The 20,531-nt window shown below is 28.0% G+C and overlaps 6 protein-coding genes across 6 annotated transcripts; 1 reads left to right on the plus strand and 5 right to left on the minus strand.

Moving 5' to 3' along the window:
- Positions 1-1,951: 1,951 nt before the first annotated feature.
- On the minus strand, positions 1,952-4,562 carry OCT59_027835 (uncharacterized protein; the record flags this gene model as incomplete). Its single annotated transcript, XM_066137254.1, has 12 exons — positions 1,952-2,029; positions 2,104-2,240; positions 2,307-2,471; positions 2,550-2,608; positions 2,997-3,187; positions 3,360-3,695; positions 3,770-3,808; positions 3,909-3,998; positions 4,089-4,162; positions 4,310-4,333; positions 4,404-4,461; positions 4,554-4,562. The coding sequence occupies 12 exons, from the start codon at positions 4,560-4,562 to the stop codon at positions 1,952-1,954; spliced, it is 1,260 nt and encodes a 419-aa protein (XP_065993660.1).
- A 145-nt stretch (positions 4,563-4,707) lies between these two features.
- On the minus strand, positions 4,708-4,911 carry OCT59_027836 (uncharacterized protein; the record flags this gene model as incomplete). Its single annotated transcript, XM_066137255.1, has 1 exon — positions 4,708-4,911. One exon carries the CDS (start codon positions 4,909-4,911, stop codon positions 4,708-4,710), a length of 204 nt encoding a protein of 67 aa, XP_065993661.1.
- A 334-nt stretch (positions 4,912-5,245) lies between these two features.
- On the minus strand, positions 5,246-5,778 carry OCT59_027837 (uncharacterized protein; the record flags this gene model as incomplete). The annotated part of the gene is made up of 2 exons (XM_066137256.1): positions 5,246-5,334; positions 5,640-5,778. The coding sequence occupies 2 exons, from the start codon at positions 5,776-5,778 to the stop codon at positions 5,246-5,248; spliced, it is 228 nt and encodes a 75-aa protein (XP_065993662.1).
- Positions 5,779-9,313: 3,535 nt separating this feature from the next.
- On the minus strand, positions 9,314-11,373 carry OCT59_027838 (uncharacterized protein; the record flags this gene model as incomplete). Its single annotated transcript, XM_066137257.1, has 6 exons — positions 9,314-9,322; positions 9,558-10,327; positions 10,401-10,545; positions 10,680-11,050; positions 11,122-11,285; positions 11,366-11,373. The coding sequence occupies 6 exons, from the start codon at positions 11,371-11,373 to the stop codon at positions 9,314-9,316; spliced, it is 1,467 nt and encodes a 488-aa protein (XP_065993663.1).
- Positions 11,374-12,321: 948 nt separating this feature from the next.
- Positions 12,322-15,456, plus strand: OCT59_027839 (uncharacterized protein; the record flags this gene model as incomplete). The annotated part of the gene is made up of 9 exons (XM_066137258.1): positions 12,322-12,623; positions 12,717-12,854; positions 12,928-13,595; positions 13,667-13,673; positions 13,878-14,059; positions 14,135-14,386; positions 14,626-14,705; positions 14,774-14,883; positions 14,985-15,456. 9 exons carry the CDS (start codon positions 12,322-12,324, stop codon positions 15,454-15,456), a joined length of 2,211 nt encoding a protein of 736 aa, XP_065993664.1.
- A 3,582-nt stretch (positions 15,457-19,038) lies between these two features.
- OCT59_027840 (uncharacterized protein) lies at positions 19,039-20,229 on the minus strand (the record flags this gene model as incomplete). Its single annotated transcript, XM_066137259.1, has 3 exons — positions 19,039-19,738; positions 19,945-20,034; positions 20,198-20,229. The coding sequence occupies 3 exons, from the start codon at positions 20,227-20,229 to the stop codon at positions 19,039-19,041; spliced, it is 822 nt and encodes a 273-aa protein (XP_065993665.1).
- Between the last annotated feature and the right edge of the window lie 302 nt (positions 20,230-20,531).

Consider the following 20,531-nt stretch of genomic DNA (forward strand, 5'->3'; position numbering starts at 1 on the left):
TCCTGAATGTTTTCATCCTAAATTTGTTAAGAGACTCTTAGTATTTCAACAAAAAAAAAAAATTTAAAATGTAATTGACTAGATCTTAGACTAGAATCGAACTAGCCAAAGCACACATGCTCTCCACCAGGATAAGATGTAAAAAAATAAAAATATATCTGTTTGCTTAATCTTTTAAACACATAGAAGAAAGAAAAGAAACAGAAAAAGAAGAGAAACACCTTACAATATGTAAGAATCTAACTAGAGCTATGACTTCAATCACCAATCGACAAACTAAGAGGATGCTATGGCTGACCAGCCGGGAGACAGGGGCACATGCTATGGGTTTATCACGTTTCCAATAAACCAAGGTCGTCTACAATCATATGTGGGTCTAGAAAGTTCAACCATCTTCATTATACTGGTGACCAGATGTAAAACCTAGAAATCACCAGAAAAAACGGGTGTTTTTACTAATAAAACTGCAAAACAAACTCGAGAGATACCTCGTTATAAAATTTGAAAACCCAAAAATGTGGATTTAATATATATAGAAAAATAATCAGTGGACAAAATTACGTAATTATTACAGATTATTCGTATTGATATTTTGAAATGACTCAGATTCTGAAATTACAGGTGTTGTTACATAATTTAGAATAGTTATATCTTCAAGTACTCGCCCGAATTTCAAATCAGAAACTATCAAGAAATCAAAATATAAAAATGTCTCACTTGGTATAGGAGTATAAAAATCAATATATAAATCTCTTCTAGAGACTTTATTCCAACCAATAATCGAAAGAAATTAAGTTATTAAACAAGAAAGTTAGCTTCATGATAATTTAGTAGGGACTGCTTCTATACTTATTTTATATCTTATATAATTCTTTATAATTTAATCAATAAAAAAAAATCAAATTTATTATTTAAATAAATATATTTTGTATTCTCAAAAATATATTCCTAGCACCTTATTTAAAAAAAAAAGCATCATATTATCTTGTTAATATATTTAATTTTATCCGTGATACAACAGACAATTATTACTGCAACAAAAGCAGACATCCGCGAAACAGCCCACGCGTCACGTCGTAAATTTAATATAAGAGAAAAGGATATAAAAGGGAGAGGGAGAAGAAAGGTGAGAGGATGGAAAGAGTAAAAAGGGTAAAAAGGAAAGGGTGAGAGAGAAAAGAATGCAAAGAAATTATAATGGTTTATATACATCATTTATTGACACTAAACTACGATCGAACGTTTCTAATAAATAATAGAAAAACACTATTTGCGCTTTAAATAAACTATAAAATACCATCGCATTATTAACTAAAAAATACATAGCCAATAAATTATTGCAATAAGTTAGGAAACCATATTGCAGTTCAAATTAAAAAACTCACAAGGAAAGTGATTTATTTAGGTTAGAATAAAATTTCGTATATACAAAATATACAAAGGCAAAGTAGAACAATGAATTTATGAATTCACATGACTCAGACAATTATTGTCCGGAGAAAAGCGTTGATCGCTAATTGAAAATAGCAAACATATCAATATGAATGTTTCAAATTACTCATACTTTATAACATATAGTTTGAAATTTACATTTTATATGGACTAGCATTTTGCATAATGTAATATAGCTGCTATTGAATATAATATTATTACTAATGCGTATCCCAATGAAAGGTTTTTTTTGTTCTGTACATATCTCATTCCTATGCTTCTTATTGAAGCCTAAAATTTCAAGTGAATCTTCGTGTGTCGAATTGATATATATATATAATTTTTCGTTTGCTATGCAAAAATAATAGAGATTGCATGTAAGCTGATTCAAAAAAAAGTAGGAGTATTCAATTAACAAACTTATCAAATGCAAATTGCACTCTGTTAGCATATGTGTATCCATAGAAATCTACAAATTCTTTCTCAGTTACTAATGCACTGTTTTTCTTATTCTTTATACTCATAGATTTCGCTTTCGCATTTGTCGAATAGTAGAACTCAATTTTTTTTTCTTAGTGTGCTTCACAGCTTTAGTGACCTTATATAAAAGATCAATTAAACAACAATTAAATGATGCAAATTCCCGATGTAAATGAAACAGTGTTACCTTACCATGCTCTTTATTGAAAACTGCTTGGTTAATGGCATATCGTTTTTTATTTGCAGAGCACACACATAATCCATCATTAGCTTCATTGGAATGCTGTTCACAATATTTAAGAAACTGGAAAGCATCATAACTCGCCCCGCTGGCATTGATGTAGATTATATTATCATCGGCAACCGGTTGATCAAGTTTGGTATAACTATCAAACGTTTTATAATCCATTTATCATCTGTGTCCATTTTGTCATCATCTATGTCCATTTCGCCATCATTCGTTTCCATCTCGTCATCATCTATGTCCATTTCGCCATCTTTCGTGTCGTCGGCATTATCTTTCGTGTCTTTCGTGTCAGAGACATTATCTTTGCCTATTGCTATTTTATTATATAAGATTAGCATTTGAGCTTATTATATGGCTATTACATCACAAGAATATCATAATTCCTGGATACCGATGTCGTAATCCACAAATTTTGAGGTATTTAGGAAGAAAACTTCGCCAGCTGGAAACCTACAGAAAAATTTCACATCGCCAAGAGTTCTTCAAATGATTGTCAGATATCCTAACAAACGGAAGAGACTGAGGCGTAACACCCAAAACAAATATACTTGTCCACAAATAAGGGATCCGAATATAAAATTTTTTTGTAATTGCATTAGATTGATGAATCCCATGGAACTGAGATCCTGATAACTCGTCAATTTATCGTCAAAATTGATTTTTTCCTCTTTGCTAACTGGCAGATCCAATATGGCTTTTGCCAGAACTTCTCGCGAATACAATCCTAAGCCATATTCATTCAACTCGTTGTATAATGCATTTAATTTCCACCTTATAAGGATCTTTATTATCCAGAACTATTGTTTCCATCTCACGTTGGAAGTGATCGTAAAAATACTCTAAAGTTCTTACGTGTCCTCCAACGTCACCAATAATGGGGATGAAAAAAATGCCTCGTAAGTCAAGCATCGTTCCTCCAATGAAGTTTACAAGATCCCTACAGATACGTCCATTAATATCGTGCAATTTGTTGAGCTCGTCAATTCCAAGGACTAAGATTAGCAGAGGATTAGAATTTATTTCTTGATTCTTTTGTTTAATAATATCAGTATGAACAATTCGAAGTGCAATATCCAGGGTTAAGTCATTAAGTGTTGAATATTTTTTACAAAGTGAACGAAAAGAGGCAAAAGAGAATTCGTCATAATCACGTTGCAGTCGAAAGTACTCATATAAAACGCGTAGTGCAAGAGATACATACCTCTGCATCAATATATTGATCAATTTTATTAGCAAGGGAACCATTTCCATAGGTGGTGTTGATGACGGCCATATTACTGAATGTGTTACGGATATCTTCATTGTCGCAGTTAATAGTATTACGCGTGAGCAATTCTTCGATTTCATCAAGAAATCTGCTCTTTCCTGTTCCACAAGCTACAACGGGGATTGGATGATTTTCTTTGTCCCTTTCATTATGGTGTTTAAATCGCTCCACAATTCCATTCCGTCCTAACTTCTTATCTCCATTCCATAAGATGTCAATAGCATCATCTCGCCCATAGAATTCAAAGTCCTTACCGAAATACGTAACGAACTAAAAAGACCATCGAATTTAGTCAGAAGAGCTGAAAAACACACTTGACAACATGAAAAAGCTGGAGGACTTACTCGGTTTCGGTCACGTCTCAATGTGAATTGTTGTATCCACTTGTAGATGGAATCTGGGTCGTTAAGTTAGGTCCTTAAAGCCAATAACAAGCAAGAGATTTGTTAGAAAATTTTTTGACATCGTTCCTGCAAAAATAACCGTCGCTACAAAAGAAACTGCCCAATAGATACTCAAAGTTATTGATTTTGAGATACCGTACCTTGTGGAACGCCTTGCTGGGGGAGCCCGCTTTAACGCGAAAAAAAGAGATCAGACAAAATCGATATTTTGTTACTGCAAATTTCTCGTTCGAGAGGTAAACCATTGTGAGGCACTTACCAGCAGCGGCGGGCACTTGTACGATGACGTAAATGTTTTATCTACAACTACAAGCGGTTGATCCAAAAAAGTTTCTTAACCAAGAGGTGGGTATCAATATCTTATCTCCAAGCATTTTTTTAATATTATCTTCGGTAGTAACATGTTTAAGCTTGTCTTCATCATCGTAAGCGATGTCAACCTTCCAAAGCTTCATAATATCAAGATCATCGATTCCTAACGTATAGGAATTTGAGGTGTGAAATCTTTAAATTATCAATTTTGACATTAATATTATTAATCTCGTTATTATCAACGTTAACCGCAAAATATCACCAAAAGAAGTCTTTCCTAGGAGTAAACAATTTAGTGACGCCAACATTTTGTAAAAATCCTGTAAAGCAATAAAAAGTAGTATTCTTTTTAGAGAGAAGTTCTGAGAAAGTTTGAGGATATATATATACTTGTAAAAACCTTCCTGATTACCGTATACATCAGAAATTAAGCACCCCACAATATACATATATACTAAAAATAAGCACCCCCAAATTAAAATGTTTTAAGCTCAATTAACTTTATTTAACTTTATTAAAAGATACAAAATTATTTTATTTATTCATTAATACCAACGTCCAAATCATCACAGCTTATCATCCTCCAAATTGTCACCACTAACATCTTCATCATTAATGCCATCCTCCAGATTATCATCGTTGATATCAATAATTTCATTATCAATATCATCATCATCATCTAAAGCATTTGAGATGCCACAGGTTTTGAAAGAATCGATGATGATTTCGTTAGAGATTCTATCCCAAGAATGTTTCACCCATCCACACATACACGTCACTTAACTTAGCATGTCGAAGATTACCTTTAGCTGTTTATCCAGCACCACTAGCAGCCATCCACAGCTCACAGGTGCCATTCTTCATGTAAATTGGCTTTAAACAGTTTATTTATCGCGACATCAAGTGGTTGACATAAACTTGTTAGACCACCTAGTATAACGGCTAAATCAAAATCCATAATCACAGAATTTCTCTTTTACTGGTATCCTCGAAAAGAATCATAAACCATTAACTTTGGGGCCCTAGTTCTGGTTCTGCCATCAATCTTGTCACTTAATAATTAATATATCGGTTCATCAATTCACTATCCATCCAACCTTTCTCTTAGAACCAAACGATTACTCTGGAAGATATTTTTTTCGCCTTTTGATAATCACTTCCCTTTAAAGATACAGATCGGAGGAAGCTTCCATCTATAATAAAAAGAAAGAGTTGTTAAAATATAATCAAAAATCAAAAATATCTTTGAAATATCATTGAAAGTCAAAACATTTTGAAAATCGACTAGTTTAATGAATTGTTGAAATAAGAAAAAAATAAAAAAATAAAAACTTCACAAAATTTATAAACAATCTGAAACCATAAAATCTAAACCTATAAATTCGGAACCATAAATCTAAAAATATCGTAACTATTAAGCTTAAAATACTTAATCCATAATACTTAGAAAAAAGAATCTCGAATTTTTGCAAAATTAAAATTAAAAAGATTGTCCTACCTGTGAGGCTGTGACACATTAAAACCACTGTCAATCGGGTTTTTTTATTGTCGGTGCTGCGAATCTGAACAGTTTTTTCACCCTTTTGACTAACAGTAAAATTACCCACCATATCAAACCACACTGGGATCTCATCCATATTGAAAATATTACATAAATCAAAGGATTATTCAGTCCTCAGACGGGTAATAAATTGATGAAATTTAACTAAAGATTCTTCCGTTTAACTTGGTAGCTTCTGAGAAATTTTTGTATGGCCGCTAGGATAGTTTATATCTTTTCATGAAAGAGAATATCCGCTGATATGACGCTTTAAAATTATTTGCCAAATCATCATATAAAAATGTCATTTCAGGCTCCTTTAAAATTTCTCGCATTTTAATTCGTAAGATCGTATAAGTAACAGCCAATTTTTACTTTCTTTGCTTAATAAGTTAAGTATATAGCTTACAGTTTTGGTTTATTTCAGTATTACAACTTTTACTTGCTATAAACCAACGCCTACCACACTGGCATTAGGTTGGAAGTGTCTTGCCACTTCATTTCGTCTGTGTTGCTTAGCGTAAGTGATAACGTAGTTCTTTTAATTAATAAAATATGAAGTACGACTTCGCTTGGTAGTTTTATTGTGTAAAACATTTATATGTTGTTTTCTTGCCATTTTTTGTGGAAGATTAAAACAAATTACGGAACGTGTTTGTTTAAGTCTCATGTTTATAAAATCATTTGATTGTACAAATTAGGTTGTACAAATTATCAGATTGTTATACAGATTACCGCAGTTTCAATTACTTTGGCGACAGAGAGAAAAATATATCTTTATTAAATCACCTAAAATTAAACATCAGCCACAAGAGTACCTTCTGAACAGGTTTTTTCAACAGGGAAAAACTTGATTACTGATAAAGGAAACCGGTTGGTCGGAAAAACTATAAGAATTTAATATTTTTATTATATTTTGATAATAAAATTTAAATATTAAATAACAATTTTAATAATGATAAATTCAATTTTGACCTGAGTTATATATTAATCTAAATTCGGAATTTGATTCAAATCATGAATCGTCAGAAAGATCTTTAACTCGTTAATTGACCGTCGATTATTAAATGATCAAATCGGAATTTTATGAAAAAAATGCGCTTTTTTTCATACCGTAAAAAAAAAAATGCCGATTCGGCGCCTTTTTTCATACAGTAATAAAAAAAATGCCGGCTTGGCGCTTTTTTCATAAAAAAAAAGATGCCGAAAAAAAAAGTTGCGAAACGTTTTTTGTTTATGAATTTGCCGATAAAAAAACGTTTTTCGCAACCTGTATTAATAAAAAACGTTGCGAACCCGTTTTTTATTTATAAAATACGAAATCGAAATACGAATCGGATCGAATCCAATCAAACTCGGATCCGGATCGGATCGGATCAGATTTAACTTAAGTTCGGTCGATTCGATCCGTTTGGAACAATAGAAAACCACTGTAAAAACTCTATATTTATAATTTTTACTTAAAATAAAATATAATAATACAATGAACTTTATTTAAAATTTATGAAATACATTTAATCTTATCAAACAGTTATGGCAAGTAATTTTAAAAGTTTTTTTCTCATTTCGATATTTTTAACATCATCAGTACTCCAAGTTCCATCATCCAGTAATTTTTTTACAGCTTTACGAGTTTTATCGACATCTGCATAATAATATCTGAAATTTCCATAAAAGAAAAAAGTGAGTAAATAAATGTCAATTGAAAAGAAAAATATATATATATATATGCTTACATAATATCAGGAAACCAATGATTCCAACGTCTTTGATGTGGTAATAAATAAAACAATTCAATATCTTTTAAAATCTGTAAAAATAAAATAAAAAATTTTATTAATAAAGATACAAACATTTTTTTTTAAAAAGTAATTTAAAATTTTATTTAATTTCCTAACCTCAGCTTTTTGTGCTAAATAAGAAGCTCGGTCATTATCTTTCTCAATAGCCATGTTTAAAAGTCCAATAAATAAATTCATTAGATATACAACAACTATAAATGAAAACATGATCATTAATATAATCATAATTCGATTTTCTTCAGGTTCCCATCTAGATAACGAATTTCTATCTCCTATTAAAATAAATAAAATAATAATACAAATAATTAATAAATATAATGTATACATATTATATAATATAAACAAATAATTATGTACCTGTTAAAAATAAATACATAGATAATATAGAATTAGGATAATTTGAAAATAAATTTGTATATTCATCAGGTTCTTGAACGTAAATTGCATTTGAATCCTCCCCATTTTTTGAAATTGAATGAAGTTTTGTTGTAAGAACCCAAGGATTATTATCATCATTTGGATCTCCTTGGTTGTTTTTAGAAAATTCAGAATTAGGTTTTAATAAAACAAAGAATGCATGTGCAAAACTAATAATAATAAGAAATAGGATAAAAAGAAACCAAAAAATTCTACGTCCGACGCCAATGATAATAGCAAAATAAATTCCAAATGATTCAAATACTCGAAAGAAAAGTAAAAATTTAATATCAAGTAAAAGACATGAAATTGAAAACAAAGGGCGCATAATATTTTCATCAATTGTGATATTATTATCATTATTATAAATCCAATAACATGAAGTTATTGTAGGTAATAAATAGGCACCTATATCTGTATTTAAGATAAAAATAAATAAAAATACTTTATAATATATATAATAATTAAAAAAAAATTCATACATACCAAACCAATTCCAGGGATTTACAATCCATTTAATTGGATTCCAAATAAATTGACGAATTTCAAAAAATAAGTGTAATGATCCAAAAATAATTGAAGAAATTAAAAGATTTCTTTTATTATCCTTAATTATTTCAGAAGAAACTGATGAAGCTAAAGTGAAAGATATAAGGAAAATCATAAATAAAAACCAAATAACTGCATAATAATATCTACCAAATACCCTCCATTTAAAATTAATAATAGCTTCACCATTCCAAGTTTTATAAAATTCATTATTTTCAGTTTTTGAAAAAGGACTAGACTTGGGCATAATAAAAAGTTCTTTAAACCAATTATAATCTTTTGAATATTTTATATAATTAGGAAAAGGAACTACAAATAAGAGTTTAAGATTATAAGATTTACGATAAAAAGTAATAAACTTATATAAATATACTAAAATAAAAATGGGAACAAAATTTTTAGTGTCCTTTCCTTTTAAAAAATTCCAAATTATAATTGCACATAATACTGGTGTTATGAAAATAAAAAACCACATTATATGATTCATTTTTCCTAATTTTCTTAATTCTATACAAAAAGAATGATGATGATCAAAGTTATTAACCTTTTGATTTGATGAATCAAGAAATAAAGTGGTTTCATTATAATACTTTAATAAATTCTCAACATAATTTGATTCTAAATATGGCACATTATTAAATATTATTGATAATATATAAATATTACGTTTTAGATCTTTTTTAAAATATTCTAGAGTTTTTTTAATGATTTTTTCCATTAATTCTATATTTTTTTGTTTAATAGCTGATTTTAATAAAATTTCTCCATAATGTACCAAAAAATCATATTCATTGTTTAATAAATAATCAATCCATTGCACTTTTAAGCTGCCATTTTCTGTATGCTTTGCAATTATCTCAATTTCTAAAATATCTAATTTGATATTATAATAATACTTAATTGCACATGTTAAAAATTCAATATTATAACAATGTTGTAATTGAATCTTTTTAAATTCCATATTAAAAATATAAATACGTAATTCTGGTAACTCTGATTCATATTCATTATATAATATACAAGTATTTTTATCTTTCTGATTAACTAAAATCCAATTGTTATATTCATTATTAGATAACTTTGTATTATATGAAATTTTTTCATTTACTTTAATAATAATTTCTTCAATAGCTTCTCCACTAGCTCCTAAAATTTTGTTTGATGGTTTCTCAATTAATATTAAATCATACTCTTCAACATTATTTTGCTTTTCAATGGTATTATTATCATTTTTATCTTGTTTTTCAATATCCTTATTTTGCTTTTCAGTGTCTTTTAAAGTAGGAATTACATATTTTTCCATAAATCGTTTTTTAATATCTATGATAACTTGTTTTCTTTTTTTGATAAGTTGCTTTTCATTTTTTCTTTTAGATATCCAGTTAGTATATTGATTTTCATCTCCGGTATATTGATTTTTAAATAATTTTCTGCCATCATCAGTAAGTAGCTGTTTTTCATCTTTGTCAAGTAGATTTTTTATACGATAAAATATATTATCATCTAAATTATTTTGATTAGTGTTGTCTTGTACAGAATCTTTAGAATTTTCTTTTTGATTTTTGTTGTCTTGTTCAGAATCTTTAATAGAAATTATCAAATTATTTTCAGAATCTTTAGAATTTGTTGAATTATTGTTAAACATCTTTTTCATATCAATAATCAATGGTTTATTTTGATATAACCCATACGCTTTGTTATCATTAAATTTTTTATGAATAAATTTATTGAAATTAATAGATTTTCTTAAATTTGATTTCCAAGAACGAATGTTGATTTTATCACTTTCTTTATGATTGTCATTATCATATTTATCATTTAACGTAGCTATATAATAATTATCATTGTCATCATGAATAATATCAAAATCTTGAGGTTCTAATTGTAATAAAAACTAATTAATAAATTTTTTTTTTTTGAATTTTTTTCTTGTAAAACAAATTTATATTACCTTTAACGATAATTTTTCCAATTGGAACATTCATTTCATTAGAATAAATATAAAAAATATCACCAAATTTTATAACCATTAAAGATTCAGAAATTTTTAACGTTAATTCTTCAAATTCTTCCTTTAATTTCTCAATTTCCTTTTCCTGTTGATATTAAAAAAAATATATATATATTTCTTAGATATATATATATATATATATTTCTTAGATATATATATATATATATATTTCTTAGATATATATATATATATATATATATATTAATATTTAATACTTACATTTATTTCAAAAGGAATTTTTCGATATCTAAATTTAGGTAAATCCAATACTATATCTAATAAGTGTATATAGTTATTTATTAAAAAATATAACTTATCATTAACAACTCCACCAAAAATTATATTCATTTTATATATTTTATCATCGCAAAAATTCATTTCATATTTAACTTTACGTTCCCAATTGTTATTATTATTATTAGAATATTTTATAATAACAGGATTTTGATGATAATTTTGATAAATTATTATATCTCCGTTTGTAAGAAAATTGGTAACTTCATAATCGTCCGGAAAATTTACAAACTCGGGATCATCCTCATAAATATCTAATATGATTTTCTTCTTATTCTTCATATCAAAAATAAATTCTGTGGAGAAATTATTAATTATAAATATTATTATTATTATAAATTCGTCTACGATTTAAAATAAAATTTACCTTCTACAGAAACGCATTTTGTTATTATAATTTTATTATCGGATACTTTGAAATCTAATACATCCATATTTTTTAATTCTCTATACTCATCATCAAGAGTAAACGGACCCGAAGACTCGCTAGATGGATTACGTGACCATCCTTCAAAAGATTCATCTTCTTTACTATATGTCACAATATACTCCGATTTTAGAGAAATTGTCATCATAGTTATCGGTTTTTCGTTGTGAGAGTATATATGAACCTTATCATCTTGAATGTGCGGAGGTATTTGAACCTCAATATGATCTGTATAGGTACTCATTTAATCGATTTTTTATTTATTAGAAGGGGAATATGATTTTTTTTAAATTTGAATTCTAAAAAGTTTCGGAATTTATATTCCCGAGTTGACACGATATTTTTTTTCTTGGTTATTACAAATTAAACTTTACAAATGAAGTAAATTTAAATAAAAATGATTTCTTTTTTTTTTGGTTAGTATTAACGTCGAATCAAACGTTATTTATACATAAGTAAATTTCTTCCTATTATAGTTCATTAAAAAGGAAACTCAAACAAAGTAAATTTTTTATAACATTAATTGTTTGGAAACTCCGAGTCTTCCTTGAATAGTCCATAATAGGAAGTTTATTTTGCGTAAAATAACGCTTGATTCAACGATAATCTCGATCAAAAAAGCCACAAAAAAAAAATCATTTTTATTTAAATTACTTCATTTGTAAACAACTTTAAATAACCAAGAAAAATTAAATAAAAAAAAAATTTTTATTTAAACGCACAACTATATCAATTTGTCAAACAAGTGTTGACGGAATCAATTTACGGTATATCTTTCATGTTGCATTACGTTTCCTATTTCGTTTGATGTGAATAATATAAAAATCTTACTTTTTTTACTGGTTTTTTTTAAAAAAAAGAATAAATAAATTCAAATTATTATAGTTTCTCCGGAATGAAGTTATTTTATTATTTGTCAATTTTATCAATCATTCTATTTGCGGTAAAAAACATGGTGGAAGCGACTACCCAAAACGGTTGTGGTATTAGCTATGCAGGCCTAGTATCTCGTGACTGTGAACCAACAAATTCAACAACAACAGTAACGATAATACCAGATTCATTGCCATATTTTATTACGTTTGAAGAAGTAAACCAAACTAATAATCTCTCATATATGCGATGAAATCTTATAATTTCATGACATTTATTCAAATAATTCGTGTTAATAATTCAGTAACTGATTTAAATGGTAAAATATATGTAGATAGATATTTATCAATTCGCACAATTTATCCAAATAGAACAATTAATGCATTTGATATTTCAATTGATAAATTGGAAATACAACCTTTTAATTTTTGTATAAATCAACTTCGTAACCCTATTCAATTTTACCCTGCAACAAGTAATTTTTTGTTAGTAACTTATATGACTTATACGAATGAAAGTACTTATGAAGATTGGGCAATGGTTGTCGATTTAAGTGGAAATATCCTCAGGTTAGAAAATTTTTAAATGAAAAAAAGTATATACTGTATATACGTAAATAAATAACTATTAATCCTTTTCTTTTTACTCTTTTTTTTTATTAGTAAAACTTTTTTAGGACGTGCTTATGTTGATCGCTGGCCACTTTTCCAAGCAAATATTATATTTAATGTTAATCATGACAAAGGATTTCTTCGTGTAGTACCTAAAACAAATACTACTTTGCTGCAACAATTCATAATGTAATTTATCATGTTGATAAAAATTTTTTTAATCTAATTGTGAAAAGCATTTAACGCATGATTTAATTTATAGATCTAATGATGGGACTGTTCAAAATATTACAGAAGAAGTAGAAATACCTTCTCCACCACCAAATCCGAATCTCATTCAATATATTGCAACGATGGATAATGGATACGCGATTATTTATGCCAATATTTCAGACACCACTGGTTTATCACAGGGAGGAATTTACGGCATATTTTTAAATTATGAGAGTATTAATATACGAGGTCCAATGATTCTTTATCAAATTCCAAGTCAAGGGTTAAGCTTTACTGCACTTTATTGTGATAATACTTTCGTAGTTGGACAAACTTGTACATTAGCCGTAAACCCTACAACTCCAAACACATTAAACAAATTTTATATTACTAAAATTGATTTTCTTACATCGGGTCTTATAAATAATATTCAAATGATTCCATTTCTAGACTTTAGCCAATGTAAATTTAAGTTATTACCATACGGAGGTTATTTTATAAGTAACATGACATCTACTACAGATCCGTTTAAAAATAATATCGATGGTTTTATTTTGAATGACAATGGATTTTATAGATGGAACCTTACAAATCCTAGTGTGACAAATTTTAAAGGTGATTTTATAATTTTACCAAATAATACACTTATGTTTCCTCAATCGGAGGGATTACAAAGTTGGAATTTGACCGCAATTGAATTATATAAAGTTCAGGAAGGTAAAGTGGCACAAACATATTTAAACAAAAATTTTCTTTTTTTTTTTTAACCTTTTTTTCAAATATTTTAGATCATGGGTATGATAACTTAAATATCGATACCACATTTCCGGAGATTAATGAGGCCATAGACGCATCTTTATAACTTATATATTTATTATTATAATTGTTCCTTACAGAATTTAATTGACGTAAGATATCTTCACCATCATCATTACGTTGGTAGATTAAAAGGTAGCCATCATTTGATAAATCAACTTTATTATAATATTTGATTATAAGTTATAAAGATGAGGGAAACGAAACTATCGTAAATGTTACAATAATTAGTAGTACATTCAATAAGCTTGGTGGAAGTTACTATGTCTTAATTGAAGATGGTTTTGTAAAGAGGCGAGCTTTTGACACACCTATCTTTGGTATACAGAGAAAATCTATTTGGACTTTTATAACAAATACAGCCCGTAAGTGTTTTATAAATTCTCTCGTTTTAAACGAATGTTATACTATGTAATAAAAATTTTTTAAATCATTTTTAGAAGAAAATTCTGATGGTAATAAAGATGTCGAAGGAAAAGTTCGACTGACTCCAGAAGGGACTGCTTATTTTTTGGTCCTTGATATTATTAAACGTGAAGAATTTTATAAGAATTTAACAGATCAGTTGGCTAATGCTATTCCCATTAGTCCAAAACGAATAACTACTAGTAGAAAATATGAAACTGACGCTACACTTCCTAAAGATTCTCTAAAACAAATTATTCTAACTATTGATATTAAAAGATATGAAGGTGAAAGATTAGCTGTTTCAGCCGCTCGAGATCTGATAGTTTGATTAGGAATAAATATATCACTATTCTTGCATGGGGTGACGCTTCAACTTTTTTAGATAGTGATTATGGATATCAGCTTATACGTAAGAATTCACTATTTCTTAGAGAAGAGAGAATTTGCTCTTAAATAATAATGTTTAAAAGCTAAATATATTTTATCTTTATTTTTAATTTAATGACTTTGAAATTGTAAATAGCTAAATGGATAGATGCGAATTGGGTTAAGCTTCTTGTAACAGCCGTATTTGAAATCTTATTGTATTTATTTTTTGCTGTGGTAAATAACATGGTTATAAATTAATTAAAAAAAAAAAATTTCGAAATATTAACATAATTTTTTTTTAGAAAAAATATTCTGTAATTTTTGAATGTGTATATGCTATTGCAGATTTTATAACGGGTATCATTTTTGCTATTGTAGATTCACAAAAGTATTATGAAATTTATATTATAAGGTAACCAATTTTTGAATTAACAAATTAAAATAATAAATTGTTTTCTTTATTTGTTCTCTTAAATTATGAAATAATAATAATAATAAAATTTTTTCTTTAAGCGTTTTCTTTGTAATATTACCATTTATTGTAAATTTAGGATTTGCATTTAAAACTACAATTGGTGTACTTGTAAGAGAATTAACACTAAAGAAAAGTGATGAAGATATAAAAGAAGAAGATATAAAAGGAAGTAACTCAGGGGAAAGTAATACAGGGGAAAGTACTCGAAGTAGCTCAATTATCGCAATGATTGAGGGAATTAAGGGAACTCCTGATACTAAGGATACTAAGGAGCTGAAAAAGACATATGATAGTTTGAGTCCAAGTCAGAAAAGCAAATATAATAAATTATCCAATGAATCAAAAATCTCGTTTTTGAAACTGATCCGCAAAGGAAAACGGTTAAATGATATTTTAGTGATATTCACGTTATTAGGAGGAATTAACATTGAAAATTTAAACTTACTTGAATTATATTTATTCAGTACTAATACTAAATTATCTCCTTCATCAAGAAGTAATATAATGTGAGGAACTATCACTAATACTTTGATTGAAAAAATTCCTCAAATAATTATTCTGGTATGCAAATTTTTTTTTTAAATTTACCTTTTTCATATTCTATTAAATTTAATATTAAATTTATTTTAATTAATTAATAATAGAGCTTTTATATGAGCAAAGCGATATCTTTTGGTTACACTCCTGTATTAAAGATTTCATTATCAATTTATTTTGTCATCAGTAATATTATTAAAATGTATCGATATTTCAGTGAGGGTTAGTTAGAGTCTATAAAATTAGTTAATTGCTGATCTGCATGTGATCGATCATAATAAAATATGGCGCAATTTTCTTATATAACAATGGTGATCGTTATTTGTATTACAATAAAACAATAATACAATTGCGTAATTAAAATTGCGCATCGAGAATCTTTAAAATGCAACCCATTTATTATATTACGCATGCCAAGCACATTCTTCTCGTGCTTCGATCCAGATCATACTTATTGCATGGCATTCTATAAAATTGTCAACTTTTTAGTGATATTTTTTTTGCCGCTATTACCTAACAGTTATTGATTGCTATATTATTTTACAACTCGTTATTTTTTGTATTCGTAAAAAATTTAAGTGTTCTTTTCACGAATACGTAGTATGTAGTCTTTTTAATGGGCATTCTAAATTGCTTTTCTCCCCTTAAAAAAAAAGGTAGCTTCTTCTGTTCATATAATAATTTACCCTCAAAATATTTAAAAATTTCTAAAATAAACAAAATTTATGAGGTAAAAATTTCACAATTAATTTAAATTACATTCAGAAAATGATGAAATTTATTATTGCCATTTTCAAAAATGTGTACAGTTTTAAATGATGCCCATTTTTAGAGAACACACAAACAAAAAATTATGTAAAATAGAAGCAAGCACATTGTTCACTATATTTTTGATACTTTATTTCAGAATGTAAAAAAGTTTAAAATGCCATAATTTATTAAGCAAACATACCGAACACATATTAAACACAAACACATATTGAACACAACTAAAATTGTGTTTAACCAGAATAACTTTACATCCAATGATCGTAGAAAGCATATATAGTTTATTGGATCAAGACGCGTCAAATGGTGGTGATTTTATGTGTCTAGGATCAATATATGGTAGGTTATTATTAAAAGCATGAGGATTCAGCCAATCATTAAGTTTTTTTAAAAAAAATTTTAAATGAAACATTTATTAACAGTTCATTTTTAATTTTGTAGATGGAAATTTTGACTTTTTTTATTGAAATTATCATTTAACAAAAAATGCAATTTTAATTCAATAACATATCCGCCACCAATCGGCAAACTCAGAGGGATGCTGTGGCTGACCAGCCGGGAAACAGATGCATATGCTATAAGTTTATCACGTTTCCAATAAACCAAGGTCGTCTACAATTATATGTGGTCTAGAAAGTTCAACCATCTTTATTATACTGGTGACCAGATGTAAAACCTAGACATCCCCCAGAGATAACAGGCGTTTTTTACTAATAAAACTGCAAACAAACTCTTTTTGTACGAGAGAGATACCTCGTTACGCGTGACGACCAGATGTACATCGTCAGGAATATGAGCGTTTTTACTAATAAAACTGCAAAACAACCTCTTTTTGTACGAGAGATATACCTCGTTATAAAGTTGAAAGTTATATCTTCAAGTACTCAATTACTCCGCCCGAATTCATCAAAATATAAAAATGTCTCGCTTGGTCTCTAAATAATTATAGGAGTATAAAAATCAATATACAGTATAAATCTCTTCTAGAGACTTTATTCCAACCAATAATCGAAAAAGAAAGTTAGATTCATGATAATTTAGCAGGAACCGCTTCTATACTTATTTTATATTTTATATAATTCTTTATAATTTAATCAATAAAAAAATTTATTATGTATTTAAATAAATATGTTTTGTATTCTATTAAAAGTGGACTCTTTAATGAAACTTTTCGCAAAAATACATTCCTAGCACCTTATTTAAAAAAAAGCGTCATATTATATTTATTTTTGCTTTTCTACCTTGTTAATATATTAACAGCCTTAATTTTATCCGTGATACAACAGACAATTATTACTGCAACAAAAGCTGATATCCACGAGCCAGCCAACGCGTCGCGTCGTAAATTTAAATATACAGTAAGAGAAAAAGGGAAGGGAGAAGGAGAGAGGGAGAAGAAAGGTAGAAAGGGTAAAAAGGAAAGGGTGAGATAGAAAAGAATGTAAAGAAGTTATAATGGTTTATATACATCATTTATTGACACTTAACATGACAGCATGACATCAAAGTATAATCGAACATTTCTAATAAAATAATAGACAAACACTATTTGCGCTTTAAATAAACTATAAAGTACCATCGCATCATTAACTAAAAAAGACAGCCGATAAATTGTTAAATTAAGGAAGGCAGTAAAAAAAATTGATGACTTTCTTATACCTAAATATGATATGATACCAAAATAACCAAATGCATTTATTTATTTAGGATACAAGAAAGTAAAATTAGGTTAGCACAAAGTTTTGTTACACCTATTTGTGTAATGTTAGTATTTTCCATGGAGAAAGGCAAAGTAGCACAATGAATGATTTTTTATGAATTCACATGACTCAGACAATTATTGTCCGGAGAAAAGCTAATTGAAAATAGTAAAACATATCAATATAAATGTTTCAAATTATACATACTTTACAACACAAAATATTTAGCATTACGGCTTTCCCGACAGGACATTTTCCCGACAGCCTAACGCTGGCCGCTTTGTACAACATCGAGATTTAGCGTTAGCGAAGGACATTTTACTGTACTGCATTAGACGGTTTTGTGCAATTTTTCTTCCTTCCTTCCATTGACGTCACCTCACATATTAGCCCTTTTTTGATTATATACCTGTAACACTGCTGATTTTATTTGGTGATCAATTTTTTTTTAATAAAAAGATACTGAGAAAATAAACGCGACGGACTTTAACGGTTTCCGTTTTGCTAGTTTCAAATTCTTGATTTGAAATTCATTTTTTAGAAGCTTGAAATTATAGCTTCGTAAGAAATTCGTTACTAAATCATCTCTTTTGTCATGTATTTATTTTCATTCCTTGTGAAGTTTTATTAAATAATTCCTAATATGCAAGAAGTTTAGCGATAAAATAAATAATGGTGTAGTTAGCCGAAAAATAATTAGCCGCAACGTGATCCGGACCCGGCTCAAGGCGTAGATCGTCGTGGAATTCTAGGGGATTTTCTGCGATTAAATCGGGTCCGGATGATCGGCAATCAGGAATTCGGCTCCGTTTTTCGGCCAACTGCAATATTATATAAAAAAACGTTTAATATAAATAGGCAAATATAAATAGGCAAATAAAATTTACACGATAAACAATTGATTTAAAACCGGTTGATATTGACATTTCCTTAATATGAATATGATAAAATAAAAAGAAACCTATATTCTATATGCGAGCAAAATATCCGTCCGCTAAATTTAATTTATCACCGATGAACTAAATTTATAATGGGACAATAAAATATTATAGATGTTGAGAATAAACAATGTTAATAAAATATTATTTTATCTATTATAATTTTTACTACCACTATTATCATCTTCATATTTTTCCAATGATGCCTCTACTTTTATTCTTATTTTTTCTTTTAATTCTTGCTTAACGTCTCGTAGAACATCTTTTTTCATTTCTTCAATAATCTTTTCATCGATAATAAATGATAATTTTCCTTTTTTAATATTCTGAATAATTTCATTATCTGTTGAGTTATTTCCTAACTCACATGTTGTTCCTTGTTGATTATTATAATTTGGTAAATTTGGTGTAAATTCTTGTTCTTGATTCGAAATTACTAAATCTATGGGAGTATTCCTATTTACATTATTATTTGGTTCAGGGATTGCAATTGCTTCATTCTTTCTGCCGTACTTTCTCACTAAAAAGAAACATAAACAAGCTAAGGAGATTAAAATCAAGCCACTAACTATTCCTCCAACTATCGCTCCAAGAATTAAATTAACTAGTGGTGTAGTAGTAGCAGTATCGCTTGAAGCACTTATTATTAATTGAGTTGATGGAATAGCCCCTACTGGTGTAGCACTTCTCGATGGTAGATTAGCAAATCCAGTAATACTTGGAGTACCACCACTTGGAGTACCTCCCGCTGGAGTAGCCCCTCCCGCTGGTGGAATAGCATTTCCCGCTGGTGGAGTAGGACCCCCGCTGGTGGTCCTGATGGTCCTCCTGGTGGTGGTTGAGTATTTACTTCATGCACAATTTGAAGTAAAATTATAAAAATAATAAAGTTAAAATAAATTTTTTCATATTGAGTGTAGTAAGTGATTTTAAAGATGTTACAAATAATAATATACTGTATAATATATAAACGAAAAAAAGAGAGTATGAAATATTTATAAATTTTATAAGTACTAGAAATATTAATATTATTACAAATTAACAAATTAACTGACCTTACTGAACAAATGTAAAATAGAAGATCGGCATGATCATTGGGATTACCCGATAATTTAATCCTGATTGACACTATAGTAATCACGCGCCTATTCATTCAGTATCATAAGGAAATTAATTTAAATGGCGCAGTAAAATATACTAAATTTACTATTGATACTATACTAAATCCACAGTGACGATAAGCTGCATTAATAGTGCCGATTCGTAAAATATTTGCTTACGCAGCGAAATTAATTTTTGTAAACTTACAAGATTCCTACAGCGTCTAAAGTTATAAACATTATACTTCATATGTATTCTATATACAATGTATTGTCCTAGCGTCTTAAAATTTTGTATAAATAACGTACCGTAATTATATTATTAATGTTATTCATTTCCTTTCTTTTCTCTTTCAAAAATTTATCAATGAAAAATTTCTTTATTCGTCATTCATTCAGTATTATTATACTATGCCTTTTCATGGATAAAGTCATCGCATATACATTGCACAAAAATTGTATATAAATTTAAATAATCAAATATCGAAATATAAAATTAAAAATAAGTCATTTTTTTACATAAATTCCTTTAATTATGAATA

This window comes from Rhizophagus irregularis, chromosome 7 (assembly GCF_026210795.1).
Source record: "Rhizophagus irregularis chromosome 7, complete sequence".
NCBI classification, from domain to species: domain Eukaryota; kingdom Fungi; phylum Glomeromycota; class Glomeromycetes; order Glomerales; family Glomeraceae; genus Rhizophagus; species Rhizophagus irregularis.